General features: G+C 48.3%; 4 protein-coding genes across 4 annotated transcripts; 1 reads left to right on the top strand and 3 right to left on the bottom strand.

The window, feature by feature from the left end:
- Positions 1 to 48: 48 nt before the first annotated feature.
- ONS95_013796 (uncharacterized protein) lies at positions 49 to 2,471 on the bottom strand (the record flags this gene model as incomplete). The annotated part of the gene is made up of 5 exons (XM_058507443.1): positions 49 to 1,216; positions 1,274 to 1,648; positions 1,700 to 1,773; positions 1,896 to 2,113; positions 2,183 to 2,471. The coding sequence occupies 5 exons, from the start codon at positions 2,469 to 2,471 to the stop codon at positions 49 to 51; spliced, it is 2,124 nt and encodes a 707-aa protein (XP_058356612.1).
- Positions 2,472 to 4,250: 1,779 nt separating this feature from the next.
- On the bottom strand, positions 4,251 to 4,844 carry ONS95_013795 (uncharacterized protein; the record flags this gene model as incomplete). Its single annotated transcript, XM_058507442.1, has 2 exons — positions 4,251 to 4,421; positions 4,476 to 4,844. The coding sequence occupies 2 exons, from the start codon at positions 4,842 to 4,844 to the stop codon at positions 4,251 to 4,253; spliced, it is 540 nt and encodes a 179-aa protein (XP_058356611.1).
- A 996-nt stretch (positions 4,845 to 5,840) lies between these two features.
- Positions 5,841 to 10,988, top strand: ONS95_013794 (uncharacterized protein; the record flags this gene model as incomplete). Its single annotated transcript, XM_058507441.1, has 8 exons — positions 5,841 to 6,197; positions 6,252 to 6,547; positions 6,601 to 6,981; positions 7,030 to 7,455; positions 7,531 to 8,142; positions 8,193 to 8,379; positions 8,451 to 10,599; positions 10,753 to 10,988. 8 exons carry the CDS (start codon positions 5,841 to 5,843, stop codon positions 10,986 to 10,988), a joined length of 4,644 nt encoding a protein of 1,547 aa, XP_058356610.1.
- ONS95_013793 (uncharacterized protein) lies at positions 10,975 to 13,993 on the bottom strand. Its single transcript, XM_058507440.1, has 4 exons — positions 12,994 to 13,993; positions 12,548 to 12,862; positions 11,401 to 12,497; positions 10,975 to 11,166 (listed from the first exon to the last, which is right to left on the bottom strand). Exons 1-3 carry the CDS (start codon positions 13,355 to 13,357, stop codon positions 11,572 to 11,574), a joined length of 1,605 nt encoding a protein of 534 aa, XP_058356609.1. The 5' UTR covers positions 13,358 to 13,993; the 3' UTR covers positions 10,975 to 11,166; positions 11,401 to 11,571.
- Between the last annotated feature and the right edge of the window lie 528 nt (positions 13,994 to 14,521).

Genomic DNA, 14,521 nt, shown 5'->3' with positions numbered 1-14,521 from the left:
CAACCCCAAACGCATGCTTTGAGTCTCTCCACAATGGCAACATTCCCTCTAAGGTACGGCCAGAACGCTCAACAACAAACGCAGCATGGGGTTCTCCATTCCAATGCTCGCTTCTAGACGTCCAAACTCAGCTACCAGTTCTTCTTCCAATTTCTTGAGAGAACTAAGAGTTTTGTCCATCGCTCCAGAGGCCTTCATCTCTTTCAAAATGTACAATTTTGTCTGAATTGGAAGCGATGCTACTCCCTGATTGCTCGAGGCAGCCTTTTCTCGAAAAATGCCCAAGATGCGTACTCGAAGCACAGGGTTGTCTTGGAGACAGTGTACCAGCGGGTAGGAAAACTTCCCTTCATCGAGATCTTCACAGAAGCCTTTCTGTTCAGAGTATTCCGAGGAGGAAATGTTCATGTAATCGTCTCGGATCTGGAAATATCGGCCGAAGAGCAATGTCAAGTGACTGAAGTCGATATATTCTTTTGTATTCTCACCTTGCATGAGGCGTGTCAGCATGCGAAACATCACCCCGGTCTTGTTGTCTACCATAGTGAGGTATTCACTCTCACTTGGGCAGCGAAGATTTTCCTTGTAGAAGAGGTCCCAACTTTGCCCCAGGTACAAACACTCCAGTTCCTCAAGAACAATGTCAACTGCAGTTGAATTCTCGAGCTGTCGACTCTTCTTCACAGCACAGACAAACATAAAGTTTGCACTGTTGATGGATTGTGATTGACCGAACACTGTGTGAGCTGCAGGGTTCATCCTCCTTAGAGGGGAGTCGTCCTCGATGTCGTCAAGAATCAGCGATGCATTATGTAGCTGGTCAACAATTTCTTTGATGATTTTGAGGGACTGAGGAGGAACCCCTAACCACTGGTCAATTGCTTCTATGAGCATGGTTCGGACCCCTTTGGACGGCAGGGAGTTGATGTAATTGATAGGTTCCATTATGGCAGTGTCGGCTGGCTTCCTCCAGATTGCTTCGTCCAGATGGGATAAACTCGATTCTGAAATGGAGGTTCTGGGTGTTTTCATCCCCAGAGATCGCTCAGAGGAGAACCCTGAATCGAAATTAGAGCCGCTCGAATTCGAATCGGCATCGGGAGTTTTCCTCTTCTTAGGGTTTGTCGTGATGGACATCTCGTTAATGATATGTGTTTGAGCATAACCTTCGTCGAAGTTCTTTTGCCAATCGTTATGTCGGGGGCAATTGGCGCACCTGTGCAGGCAGGGTAAGCATAGAAACAGTATAATTTGTTGGGTGATGATCACCTACCAGTAATGATTTCCAGCTACGATCACTCCACAAACTTCAATGTAGCGTTTCAAAGCTAGAGATACCTGAGGATGGCTCTCATAGAAATCAGCCTTCAGGGCCAAGTACTCCTTTTCGTGAATTATGATGCTGTTTCTAACTTTCTCTCTTGCCTCTTCAACGGTCAATCCCTGGGTTCGTATAAATAGGTCAATCGAGTTGACCATCTTGGCGGCATTGGCTCTCTTCGACATGAAATATTCTCGATCCCAACTCCAGTAATCATTCGTCATCACAAGTGCGCTCTCAGCTGGAACGAAGATATGTCGAACGCTTTGCAATTCCTTGTCTGTCAAGTCGATTGCCATGCCGAATTGACACATGAGCCAGAAGGGCCTGGAATCTCGCTTAGCTATGACTGCCTGATAAGGAGCATGTATTACTTACTCCATGCCTCCATTCAGGTTTCTGAAGATAAGATACTCCTCAATTGTTTGCACCTGATGAATATCAGGGTGCTCCTATAGAAGACGGAGTTTCATCAGTTCTAATTCAAGACTTGACTTCGTTAGGGAATCTGGAGTGCTCATCGATGATGGGGGGCTTAAACAACCAAAGGGATAAACAGCCAAGATTGACATACCATCACGTCAAGCCATTTGGTTCGGTATGACTCCAGCATTTTCATCCCTAGATTGCGGTCATGATTGATGCAATCGAGAAGACACTGTGAAACCATGGCTTTCAATTTAGAGGTCTTGGAGCCACTGTTGACGTTCACCTTGCTGTGGATATCCAAAGCCTGGCTGAGTTCACTATGGGCTTCCACAGCCTTTTCTGAACTCATCTCCTCACAGGCGTCTATTTTAAGTCAGAAAAATATCCCCGATGATACGTTTTCCAATACTTGAGGCAAGAGTCGTTTCTTACCATCATGGATATTTCCCAAATTGGTGAGGTATGTAATCACATCCAATCGCTCTGGGAGCGATTCAGGGAAAATGAATGAGCACCAGTTGCCCACTGAGCAAAGTGCCGAGCCAGACTTCTTGTCCCAGCCGTCTTTCATACTCTGGCCCCAGTCCTTCACCGACTTGAGTGTTGCTTGGTTGGCAATATCATCTCGACAATGAATTCGGATGGGAAGCGTTGTGAAACACCCAGTCCGTCTGGCAATAATTTCATCCACAGCGATGGAATACTTCCAAATTTCCGTCATAGTAGAGAGAGATTCTGGATTCTCGGTGATCTCGGAGGGAATTGAGGTGTGCCTCGTTTGGCGACAGCGGCGTTTTGACTCCGTTGACCTTTCACTCTAACCGCTTGGGAATTGGAGCGTATTATTAAGTCCAGGTTGCGACACAATCGAGAGATAAAGTTCGTGCGATGATATTCAAACTGCGGGCGCAACTTATTCTCATGTCTTCTTTGCCGAATCTCCAATAGCACACAATCTGGTAGATCTCGTCCATCCACCAACTACCATCCTCACAAATCAGCAGGATACTTGTCCATCAAGCATTAGGAGCCAATCAACTAAGCCTTTGAAACCCGCAGGATATATTGACTCTCTTGGCAATAAGCCTAACAGTATACAATCTGGGTATTTCATTAGCGCCGGATCGAAGATACCACTTAAGGAGGTGCATATCAAGGGGACAGTCTCTCTGCTCCGGGCAGAATGAACAAGGGTATGATAAACAGAGATCAATTAACTATTCACTGTGTGTAGACAACATCCACTTAGATCGGAAGTTCGATCAAGTCCAAGATGCACGTGCCAGAAGTCAATTTATTCCCTCAAGTAACCCGCTGAATCAAACTCTACATGAAGGTTGACGGATTCTCTCTCTCGACATGGGCTGTTCCAAGGAAAGCTGAGATAAAGTCAGCTACAAAGTTTGAGGCTTCTCGGAGCATTAACGAACTTAGATTGTTGATATGCTTTTTGCAGTTGGAGGTCGGAAGCCCGAACACTTGCAGCACCGACCAAGACAAGATTTTCTTATTGGTAACACGATTCAGTTCTAAACTCATTGTGGATGTTTATTTTGTGTTTCTTTCCATGTGTAAAAACTTCATGCATCTGGTTTGTGACGTCTTTGAGCCTTTGCCTAATCTTTTGAGGAACTTGTGGTGAAACAAATCTTATATCGACAGGGAAAGTCGCTGGGCTCACTTCCAGGAGATATTGGATATATCAAATTCAAGGTATTTATACTCTATTCTAGATTTGCTAAGAACCGCTGTTAAGTCAAGTTTGTGGGAAATTTGTAATGATCTTATGTTAAGATTTGATGCGGTGCTAGCCCAGTACATCATTAAATAAACAAACTCGGAGATCAGATTTTTGTCTAATGCTCCTCCTTTGGATACGATAACACTAATGTCCTTACTTCTATGCTCTTTCTCGACGGAACATCTCGAGGCACCTTTGGCAGCTTGACAGAAGTATGCGGACAATCTACGTAATATCAGCAACTGCCTCGTCGGAATATGTATCCTACGAGTCTTCACATTTTGCTTTGACATTTGTGTCTGAATCGTAAATTTTGACCAATAGTGCTTCATCTGGCTGGTGATGGCTCTGATAAAACCAGCGATGGGATTCGCGTGATAGACAATAAAGTGAAGCTTCAGAGAAAGTCTCACGCCTGTGGTCCGCTTCGACGACATCGCTTTCTGCAAGTGTGGAGCCGTCGCAGACAGCCAATGGCCAACTTACAAGATCAGTATGCGTTCCAAAGTGTGTTGAAGAGAATGTCAAAAAATCTAGTAATTACTCTTCAACGTCATTGTAAAGCGGTCTCCAGACGCTGTGACCCGATCAGTAAGCTGGTCAATGACAAGTACCTTGCTGAACACATACTTCACAACGCGAAACCTCCCACGAAGCAGCCTATCAGCATTCTCTGGAAAATAAAGCTTGATTCTGGACACCACTGAGGAAACAGCATAGTCTTAAGCGAGTTAGTTCTTGCGATGTGATGTAACTGATTCAGCGCCCACCGATGTGAACCAATAAAGCGGGTGACAGCATGGCTGCACAGTTCTCTGGATCGTAAGCTCGCGCTCTCTCCACATCTTCGCTTTTCATGTACCCAGCAGCTGTCTGCTGCCTCGGTGTTTCTGGACTCTTGGTCTTGTTTTGTGAGGCAGAGTCCCGAACCTGGCCACTCTTAGTCCAAATTTACATATAGGCCGAATGTGGCGAGTGACTTACTCTCCAATCAAAGCAGAAAACCTCATCAGCATCTGCCACAGTTGCCCTTAGCAATTTCTCGCATTCTACCAGATACTCCTCGTTCACAATCACTGGGTTGTGAAAATCGGTGATTTGGGTGCCGGAATCCACAATCTGAAAGCCATGGCTGTCAAGTGTTGGAGCTGTCTTGAGCTCACGAATATCTTGAAGGTTGACTGACTTAGTCTCGAAGACCAAGTTAGTAGCTCGGTCATCTTTCGTTCCTGGGCGTGGTTTGAATAACCGAAGAAAAGGCATTTCGGTTTCGTACAAAGCCTGCCACTGAAGGTATTCCACCGACACAGAGATGGGTTCTGAAGCCATGGAAGGTAACTTGGAGGGTGACATCTATGTGTGTGGATAGAATAGTGCAAACAAAATGCATAAAGGACAAATTTTGGAGTTGCACCTCTTCTGATCCACACTGATAATCTGCGCGCAGTGTTTGCCACCAAAATTGACCTTATGTGTTAAGCAGAGGTAACTACTCTAGTAAAGGATATCAGTCTGATACAAGGAACTGTCGTTAAACTGTATCTCCGAGACTCCACTCAGCTAATCAAGGTACATGATAACTTTAAATTCATGATGTAGGAACGACTGTCTTTCAATCGTAAACTTTGACGAGCAGCAAGGCAGCAACCAGTTGTTGGTCACAAAGTCTCTCTGATCATGAACTTTGGTGGGAAACAAAGATGCAAGCGCGATCACTCTTCTCTTGGTTTAAGTTGATTTCGACGCGAGTCGTAATTAAACAGCTGCATCATTATTCCTCTGCATAAAGTTAAAACTATTATCATGGAGTAGTGGATCTGATTGGTGTGAACCGCGGATCGGCCCGTTTTGGAGAGTTTGGCTCGCTTAGCATTGTTTTGATTGTTTCAGGGAGTTAAGGTAGAGTTTCGGACTATCCGGTATTTGCATGTTCACATTCTTACCTTGGGAGTGATTCGACTCTTGCAGTAGCTTGACTCTAACCCCGCTCAGGAATTACCTCCAAATGGAAGGTGAGAACGACCTGGGGACGTGGGGTCCCGGTAAGCAGGGTTGCGCTATCCATGCCGACTACATTAGGAAATTCTAAGCCATCAGTCCCTGCTTTACTAGCTATGGTAAAGCATTTTGTGAAAACAGGGTAGGTTCAGAGCATGCCGAAAGGTCAACTACATCGACATGAGTGGAAAGTTTGTATCATGAATTCTCTATTCAATGTCATTGCTGCTTTAGATACCTGCGATGTGGGAGTGACACGTGCTACCGACAACTTCATCCTGTGACAATTACCCATCATTTGACGAGCCGTAACTCCATGGACTGAGATGCAACATTGTTTGCACGTTCAAGATGCCCCTTCAAGTCACACTCGTAGCATCAACTTCCCTCTTCGTCCATTTGTGTTCCCTCACAAGCGCCATACGGGCTTTCAGACACCACCCAGCAGCTCCGAATCAAAATGCCAAACATCACCTCCCACCTCGTTCCGAGCTCGGTAAACTCCAGTATGAAGATGAAGATGGTGCCGCGACAAGCGAATCAATTTCGTCCTTCGGCAATGGAATCCCGAGATTTTTCATTACGACAGGCGCAATCACCGGACTTCCGATCTCCATATTCCTCGCCACATATGATTTGCTGCCTGGCCATGAGATGGAAGGAAGTGGTAGTCTCCAGCTACTCAAATGGATCTGCGTCGCTGCTTGGGTATGATGTGTCGCACTTGACTGCAGACAAACATAGAAGCTGATGTCACTATAGTTCTCGATCTCAGTACAGGTCATTTTTATGGTTCGAGAGCGCAGTACAGTGAAACGCTTTGACATGGGATCATGTGTGGCCATCTCATGCTTTTCACTCTCAGCTTCTCTATTCTTTGCTTACCTGTGGACACGCTCGAATGTGAAGATCCCAGATCAGGAGTTCAATCTGTTCATGGGACAGTTTATGGTTGGTTTGAAGACATTCTGGGCCTGTGGCACCTTAAAAAGACGACCTGAGGTGTATCATGAAGGGCGGATTATCGATTCCCAGTACACTTCGTCATTCTTCACAAGGTTTAAATCCACTTTAGCGCTGCAAGTAGAACGAGTCGGCTGAGGCTCTCTAGATATTCGTTCAGCTGGATCGCGCCGCTTCTGGACAAAGCACAGATTGTCGACTCATTACAAATGTCAGATCTGCCCGGGATGCACAACGATGCACGTGCTCAGACCCTCCGAAGCAGCTTTGAGGTAACCAAACGAGAGCGCGGCACCGTGAAACGAAAACTGTGGCGCATCATCTTGAAGGATCACAAAGATCTATTTCTTCACGAATGGACCCTGGCAATTGTAGAGCCATTTGCTTTGATGTTCCCTCAGATCTGTCTCTTCCGGATTCTCACCATCTTGGAGCACCGGTCACATTCTGCTGAGGGGAAGAAAGAGCTGTGGCTGTGGATTCTAGCTTTGGGAGTCTCGAAATTTGTTCACCTGTTACTGGAAACATGGTGGGTGATACTCGCAATTTTATAAACATGATTACTGACTTAATATAGGCTAGAGTGGATCAAATTTGGTCTGCTGGCTACACCCGTTAGGTCACAACTGACAGCACTGATATTCGCCAAATCTCTCCGCATGAAAAATGTCAAAGATGCTGGCCAAGATCAGCGGAAGACAATTGCAGAAGAGAATCTAGCAGAAGCAGAGGAGAACAACTCAAAGTCCTCATACTCTGCAAAGTCCTCATTCTCGGAGAATAGAGATAGCGACGAAGAAGAGAACATCGCACTTCTCGAGATCAAAGATCATTCAGAAAAGTCCCAGCCCACCAACACAGCAATAACATCCCACGCAACACTCGTAGGCGTAGACGTCCAACGCGTATCCATGTTCTGCGGAGAAAACGCTCTCTTATTAGGAGGCATCGTGAAAATGATCCTCGGCATCTGGTTCCTCATCTACCTCATCGGCTGGATCAGGTAACCCCCGCCCATCCATAACTTTCTCAACTTTCTCAATTCAAAGAACACAGCTGATTGATACATAACAACCAGTACCTTCGCAGGTCTAGCCATGCCCTTCCTAATGCAACCGATCAGCATCTTCGTATCCAGGAACTACGGCAAGGCACAAGCATCCGTGATGTCCGCGCGCGACGAGAAAACCCACATCATCACCGAAGTGCTGCACGGGATCCGCCAGATCAAGTTCTCGGCTCTAGAAGACAAATGGCAAGCTCTAATCATGCAGTCGCGGGAGAAAGAGCTGAGAGCGCAGACGAGAGTGTATTCCTGGATGATATTCCTGCTCATGACGTGGCTGTCGATGCCGATTCTGCTTGGTGCTGTGGGACTTAGTTTGTATGTTTGGATTAGTAGGTCTATGCTTGCTTCTGTGGCGTTTACGGCGCTTTCGGTGTTTTCGACGTTGGAGTTTACGATGAGTGCTATTCCTATTAATATTGCCAAGTTTTTGGATGCAAGGATCAGTTGTGATAGGATTCAGCAGCATTTGGAACTTCTTGATAAAGGAGGGAGTACAGGGTCTGGTGATGGTGAGAATATCGTTTTCAAAGATGCTGAAGTACACTGGCCCAGTTATGGGAGGAAAGTGGAAGCATTTTCTCTCGGGCCGATGGATCTAAGCTTCCCATCGAGAGCATTGAGGTATGATTTGTTCTGTCTTTTCCTCCTGGCCTGAGCTGAATATTCAATAGTCTCGTGCATGGAAAGACAGGAGTTGGTAAGAGTCTGTTACTAGCAGCTATCATCGGAGAGGCAGACATTGTAGAAGGGAGTATCGATTCGCCCCAATCGCCCGCAAGTAAGGATGCGGCGGACTACCCAATAACAGCAGAAGGTTGGATCATTCCCACCAGCATTGCCTACGTTGCACAAATACCGGTAAGCTTTCTCCTTTGAGCGATTTCACAGTTGAGTTCCCGATAAATAGATGACTGACAAGCCGATCTCAGTGGATTGAAAACGGCACCATCCAAAGCAACATCCTATTCGGCCTCCCTCTCGACTCCACCCGCTACGACTCAGTCATCCACGCCTCAGCGCTCTCTCCAGACCTAGAAGTGATGCCCGATGGCGACCAGACTCAAGTCGGTGCCGTAGGAGTAACACTAAGCGGAGGCCAAAGACAACGCTTGACTTTCGCGCGTGCACTATACTCCCGTGCAGGTATCCTTGTTCTAGATGACATTTTCAGTGCGGTTGATGTTCATGTCGGTCGGCATATTCTCGAGCATGGGATTAAGGCTTCGCTTAGGATGGGTCGGACTGTTATTATCGCGACGCATCATGTTGACATGGTTCTGCCTTTAGCGAGCTATGTTGTTGACTGTGGAGAGGGCACCGCTTTGGGAATGATAAAACAGCCTGAAGAGATCCTTGAAGACCCGGAGCCAATTAACAATATCGCTTCCGAAAACCCACTACCTCTTTCAGACGATGATGATTCTTTCGTGGACATGCCACTGGAGGAATTGAGCTTCCCGAGAATTTCTCAGGCACCTCAAGCATCACCGGATACCGAATTCCTCGAGCAAGGCCGCGTGAAATGGAGAGTCTACAACGCCTACGTTCACTTCTCAGGTGGCTGGACCTCCTGGTTCCTCGGCTTCTTCATCTTCCTATTCTCCACCTTCCTCCTCTTCGCACGCTCCTACTGGATCAAGATCTGGAGCGAAGCCTCCGAGCGACCACCAATCTCCGGACCCGTCCCAGCAAACGACAACAACCAGGCCATCCAAAACAGCAAAGCCACAGAGCATTTGATCTACTACTTGACAATTTACCTCTCTCTATCCTTCATCTCCGTCCTCTTCATCGGCCTCAAAATCGCCGCCCTACTTTTCCTCTCCCTCCGCGCCTCCAAATCCCTCTTCGAAACCTTCACCTCGCGCATCATCCGCACGCAGCTGCGATGGCTGGACACCGTCCCCACAGGCCGCATCCTCAACCGCTTCACCAGCGACTTCGCTCTCATCGACTCCCAGCTCGGTATGGATTTCGTGCTGTTCCTGAACCGGCTACTGGCCATGGGAACCATCGCCAGTGCCGCCTTGCTTCTGTCTCGGTATATGCTCTTCCCGGTCTTGCTCTTCACATTGGCGTGTATATACTACACGTCGCTGTACCTACCTCTCGCGCGCTCGATTCGGCGCTTAGAATCCAACGCTCGATCTCCAGTCTTCGATCTTTTCGACTCGGCGATCTCGGGACTAAGCACGATTCGCAGTTTTGCCAAGGGAGAGGAGTACCTCTCTCTCATGGACCAACGCATCAACGACCACACCCGAGCATCATGGTATATCATCCTCGCCAACCGCTGGGTAGCAGCTCGGCAGGGCCTGATCGGCGTATTATTCGCTTTATGCCTAGCAGCCTCGATCGTGCTGCTTCCAGGAATAAGTATTGCGCTTGCAGGGTTTGCGTTGAGTTTTGGGGTGGAGTTCTCGAGGTTGGTGGTTATTACTGTTGCGCAGTATGCGGCGTGGGAGTTGGATATGAACTCCACGGAACGTGTTTTAGAATATATCACTACCGCACCAGTTGAAAACCTATCCGGTACACCAGCTCCAGCGAACTGGCCGAGTAAAGGTGAAATCGAGTTCCGGGATTTCGAAACTGGGTACGGACCTGGCCTCCCATCAGTCTTGAAGAATCTCAACGTCACGTTCCAATCTCACCAGCGGATTGGGGTGGTAGGTAGGACAGGCAGTGGGAAATCGACATTGACACTCGCATTGTTCCGGTTCTTAGAGGCGAGGAAAGGATCGATTCTCATAGACGGGGTTGACATCTCTACCCTTTCGCTGAGTGAGCTTCGCCGCAATCTGTCCATTATACCGCAGGATCCAGTATTGTTTTCGGGTACGCTACGGTCGAATCTCGATCCGTTCAATAAGTACAGCGATCAAGCGCTGCGAGGTGCCATGGCCAAGCTGCATCTTGGAAATGAGAATGGCTTGGACCAGGATCCAGGGTTGGCGGTGGGAGGGGTAGACTCCGGGATGGAAGCTTCAACATTGGATATCTTTGCGGATTTTGAATTTCGGATCTCGAGAGGTGGATTGAATCTCTCTTCGGGGCAGAGACAGCTCGTTTGCTTGGGTAAGTCTTCATCCTTCCCCTTCACTCCTCCTTCCCCTCCCTCCCCCTCTCCTCACCCCCTTCCCCTCATTCCCCTCCCTCCTCTCCCTCCTCCCCTCTTCTCCCCTGCACAAACCCCAAACTAACACCTCCCTCCCCTTCCCCCCACCACAGTCCGCGCCCTCCTCACCCGTCCCCGTCCCCAAATCCTCATCCTCGACGAAGCGACCAGCGCCGTCGACCAAACGACAGACACTTTGATCCAGCGCAGCCTACGGCAGAACTTCCAGAACCAGGACCAGGAGGACTGCTGCACCCTGATCGTGGTTGCGCACCGGTTGGAGACACTGGTGGGGTTTGATAGGATATTGGTGCTTGATGGGGGGAAGGTGGTTGGTGGTGGGTTTTGAGGGGGTGGGAGGGGGGTGAGAGGAGGGGTGGTTTGAGGAGAGGAGTGGGAGGGAGGGGTGGTTGTGATACTTTCGGAAGAAGACCCAGACAAAAGAAGGACAAAGACGTAGATGTAAATAAACACTTCCTCGCTTACCTACCTATCTATGCACGCCAGACGTATGCTGACTTCCTTAACTGTACAAACAATCAGCCTCATTCTCTTCTAAGTTCTAGCAGAGGCATAAAGGTAAGAGTACCTATACGAAATGGAAATCGCAGCTATCTCTTTTCCGCAAGGACCAGCACTATACCGGATAACTGAAAGAACCTACCTACGTACCTCTCAGAAAGTGAAAACAAATTATAAAACCTTCTCTCACGTATTTCTGATTGAATCTCGAGACCCAACCCAAGCTGGTATACACTTACCTTTTATATACCATACCATCCCACCGTCCCTTTCGGTTTCTCAATTCCAGGTCAAAGTCATGTCAAGTCATCTCATTTGTTCATTACCATAATATGCTGCGGCCCGTTTTCCCGCACCGCATCTCATCTACAAAATCCCCAGTCTTAAGCCCAATTCCATTCCCAATCCAATTACAAAAGCGCAAAGACTCCCGATCCCAAACCAACCATTACCAATGAAACAAATCCAACCACAACTCTCGACCAAGCAAAAGGCTCCGGTCCATTCCCTGCAGCACTCTTCTTGGTAGAGCCACTCGCACCACTGGATCCCGTGCCTGTAGCAGCAAATCCACTGGCGGCGTTCAAGCCAGTAGCTGTAGGGTTGTAGGTTGGAGCAGCTCCTGTGCCTGTTGCAACACCAGAAACCCGTGGTACACCTGTGGCGGTTTGAGTAACTGCTGCGATTTGGGACGCTACAGATGCGCTAGGAATAGCTGCTCCGGAACTAGGAAATGGTACAACATTCGAGTCAGTTGAGTTGAAATCGGTCTGGGCTAGGGCAATCTGATTATTCTCGAGATCGTAAACGGCGTAGGCGGATCGGAGGAAGGTGTCACCAAATAGAACGGGGAGATCACCAGCTGGTTGGATACCGAGTTGACAGGCTTCTTGACCATTAGTGTATTTTGGTGTGCGGCCATTGGTAAGAGTCAATGGGAGGACGAGATCTGAGACTTGGACTTTGATAGTTGGTCCTCCTTTGCCACCAAATCCGTAGTTGAGAGTTCCATCTACCTTGGCAAGATCACAGGGAACAACAATTGCGCCGAGTTGGTTGGAAACAGTAGCTCCAAGCTCCTCGAAAACCATAGCAGCTACATCGTCTGGAAGGAGAGTGATTGTGGTTCCAGAATCAAGAATAGCTGCTTCGGCATAGCCTTCTGGTGTTAACTGGTCGGTTCCTGAAGGGCTGGTTGCTGAAAGCGAAGTAAAGGCTACAGTGAAGGATGTGACACGACCACGTCGGGACGTGGGATAAACATCGATCGAGATCAAATCGCCAGTATACTTTGCGGTATCAACACCACCAAAAAGAATAGATCCAGTGCTTGATTCTGCCAAATATTAGCCCAAGTCCCAACTTTCCATAATCGAAAGCACTTACGCAGATCATTCAACCACAAGCTATAAGCAGCAGATTTGATCAAACCCTGATTGACCATTGCCAAAGGCAGGTTAGGGTAAATGGTACCATTGCCAGTTTCAATATTTGCCTCAGAAGTATTGTATCCAATGCCCATAATTCCAGTCCCAATAGTCGTATCCAACGCAATACCCATCTGGAACTGTTGAAGAGTGCCTCCGCCAATGGAGAATGTATCCTGAAAATAATCACCCGCAGCACCACTGCCATCTACGTAGGAGATATTGAATTCGTTCTCGCCGACATCGAGGAAGGTGGTGGACTGTTGGTAATCGACTATGCTGGGTTAGCTTAATTTTCCCTTCTCTAAACTGGGAGGAAAGCCCTCGACAACGAAAATGCTTTCGATCTAGAGATCGACCTCCCCCCAGAACAAGATTTAGAATCAACCCAGGGAAAAGACTCACATTGACCATTCGGACAGCCCCCCTCCCTAGCATTCGAGCACAGCGCCGCCTCCGCCGCAGGAACCCACACATCCGAACTCCCCGTATCAATCTGCAACGCCAGCGCCTGACCCGGTGTCCCCACCGTAACGTTCGCGAAGTAGAGACCCTGCGTACGGGCGTTCGTCAGATCGGCAGTGACTGAGTCGGCGCGCTCGAAGAGTCCACGCTTGTTGAGGGCGCGGCCGCGAAGGGAGGCTTCTCGTGCTTGGAGCTGGGCGATCTGCGCGCTGGGCGAGCGGGCGATGTCGAATTGGATGGTGTCGGCGGAGATTAGGGGGAGGAGGGTGAGGAGGGTGAGGGTGTGGAGGTTGAGGAGTGCCATGGTGAGTAGGTAGGAGGTGCTTGCTGGCTTGCAATTTGGTGGTATTGGGTGAGAGGCTGAGGAAGGAGAGATCGAGGGGGGAGGTAGGCAGAGTGTATCTACCTAGTCAACCTCGAGAGAGAGTAAAAGGTGAAGAGTGGTGAGGTGGTGGATTGAAGCAAATTGGTATTTAGGCAGAGTAGGAGATCAATCTTTTTGAATGAGAGAGAACACAACAAAGAAAAACGAAAGAAGTAGGAGGCGAAAGGTGGAGACGAGGAAGAGGAGGAGGAGGAGGAGGAGGAAGAAGAGGTGAGGTCGTTGAAGTAACCTACCTAGCACATTAGCGCAGCAGGTTTGGATGCATTGAGAGCTTGATTGCGGTTCAGGTTCAGGTTCAGGTTGGCTCGGTCGTAGTGTGCTTTGCTGCGCTGTGCTGCGCTGCGCTTCGATGACGCCGACCTCCTGTCTCTGTCTAGTCTAGGCCTGGATTTCCGGGGTCGGCGGGCAAATCAGAAGCCAAGATTGCTGTGCACCACTATCCCTATCCCTATCCACATCCACATCCACATCCAGGCCAGTCAGCCACGGGTATGCAGAGCCGATCTACCTAGCTAAGGCTGCTGAGGTGTGCAATTGATGATGAAATAATAGAGTTATTTGACGTTGATTTATCTTATCTTTGTCTAGATAATCAACGCAGAGAAGTCCATCGTCCACTCCTAACTTCGACAACAATAAAGGGCCCAAGAAAAGCTTCATCCAAGTCACCGCCCGCAGCATCCGACTCTTATCCCAGACAAGCCTCTGGGCCCCATAAGTTAATTGGCACAGGCTAACTTAATTTCTTACCAAAGGTATCCTGTCCTGTACCTGTACGTCGCCACCTCCAACATCCATGTTCCACCAAATCTCAGGAAGCGCTGTGCCGTGCTATGTTTCCAGGCTTCACTCCAACAAATGGGGCCTGGACTTAAATCGAATCCCTATCTCCAAAAGAGAATGACTCCTCACTGATCCAGACCTACCTAACAAATCCAATACCAACCAACAGAGAAGAGTCAGAGTCAACGCCAAAGTCGTGCAAACACACCTGCCTGCCAATATGGAAATATTCGCAAAGCTTCATAAACGCTCAAGTAATTATACAGCATCCCTGCCATCCACCAAAAAGAAAAAGAAAAA

Source organism: Cadophora gregata (genome assembly GCF_030347475.1).
Source record: "Cadophora gregata isolate MNR1 chromosome Unknown scaffold_8, whole genome shotgun sequence".
In the NCBI taxonomy this organism is placed as follows: domain Eukaryota; kingdom Fungi; phylum Ascomycota; class Leotiomycetes; order Helotiales; family Ploettnerulaceae; genus Cadophora; species Cadophora gregata.
Note: the sequence above shows the minus strand (reverse complement) of the source record. Positions and strands in the feature narration are given on the sequence as shown.

Excerpts from the sequence above, each read along its gene's own strand:
- ONS95_013793 (XM_058507440.1), bottom strand. The coding sequence starts at position 13,357 with ATGGCACTCCTCAACCTCCACACCCTCACCCTCCTCACCCTCCTCCCC. Across the intron at positions 12,863-12,993 it reads GGGCTGTCCGAATGGTCAAT|TCGATTACCAACAGTCCACC; the intron begins GTGAGTCTTTTC and ends AACCCAGCATAG. Across the intron at positions 12,498-12,547 it reads CTTGTGGTTGAATGATCTGC|AATCAAGCACTGGATCTATT; the intron begins GTAAGTGCTTTC and ends AATATTTGGCAG.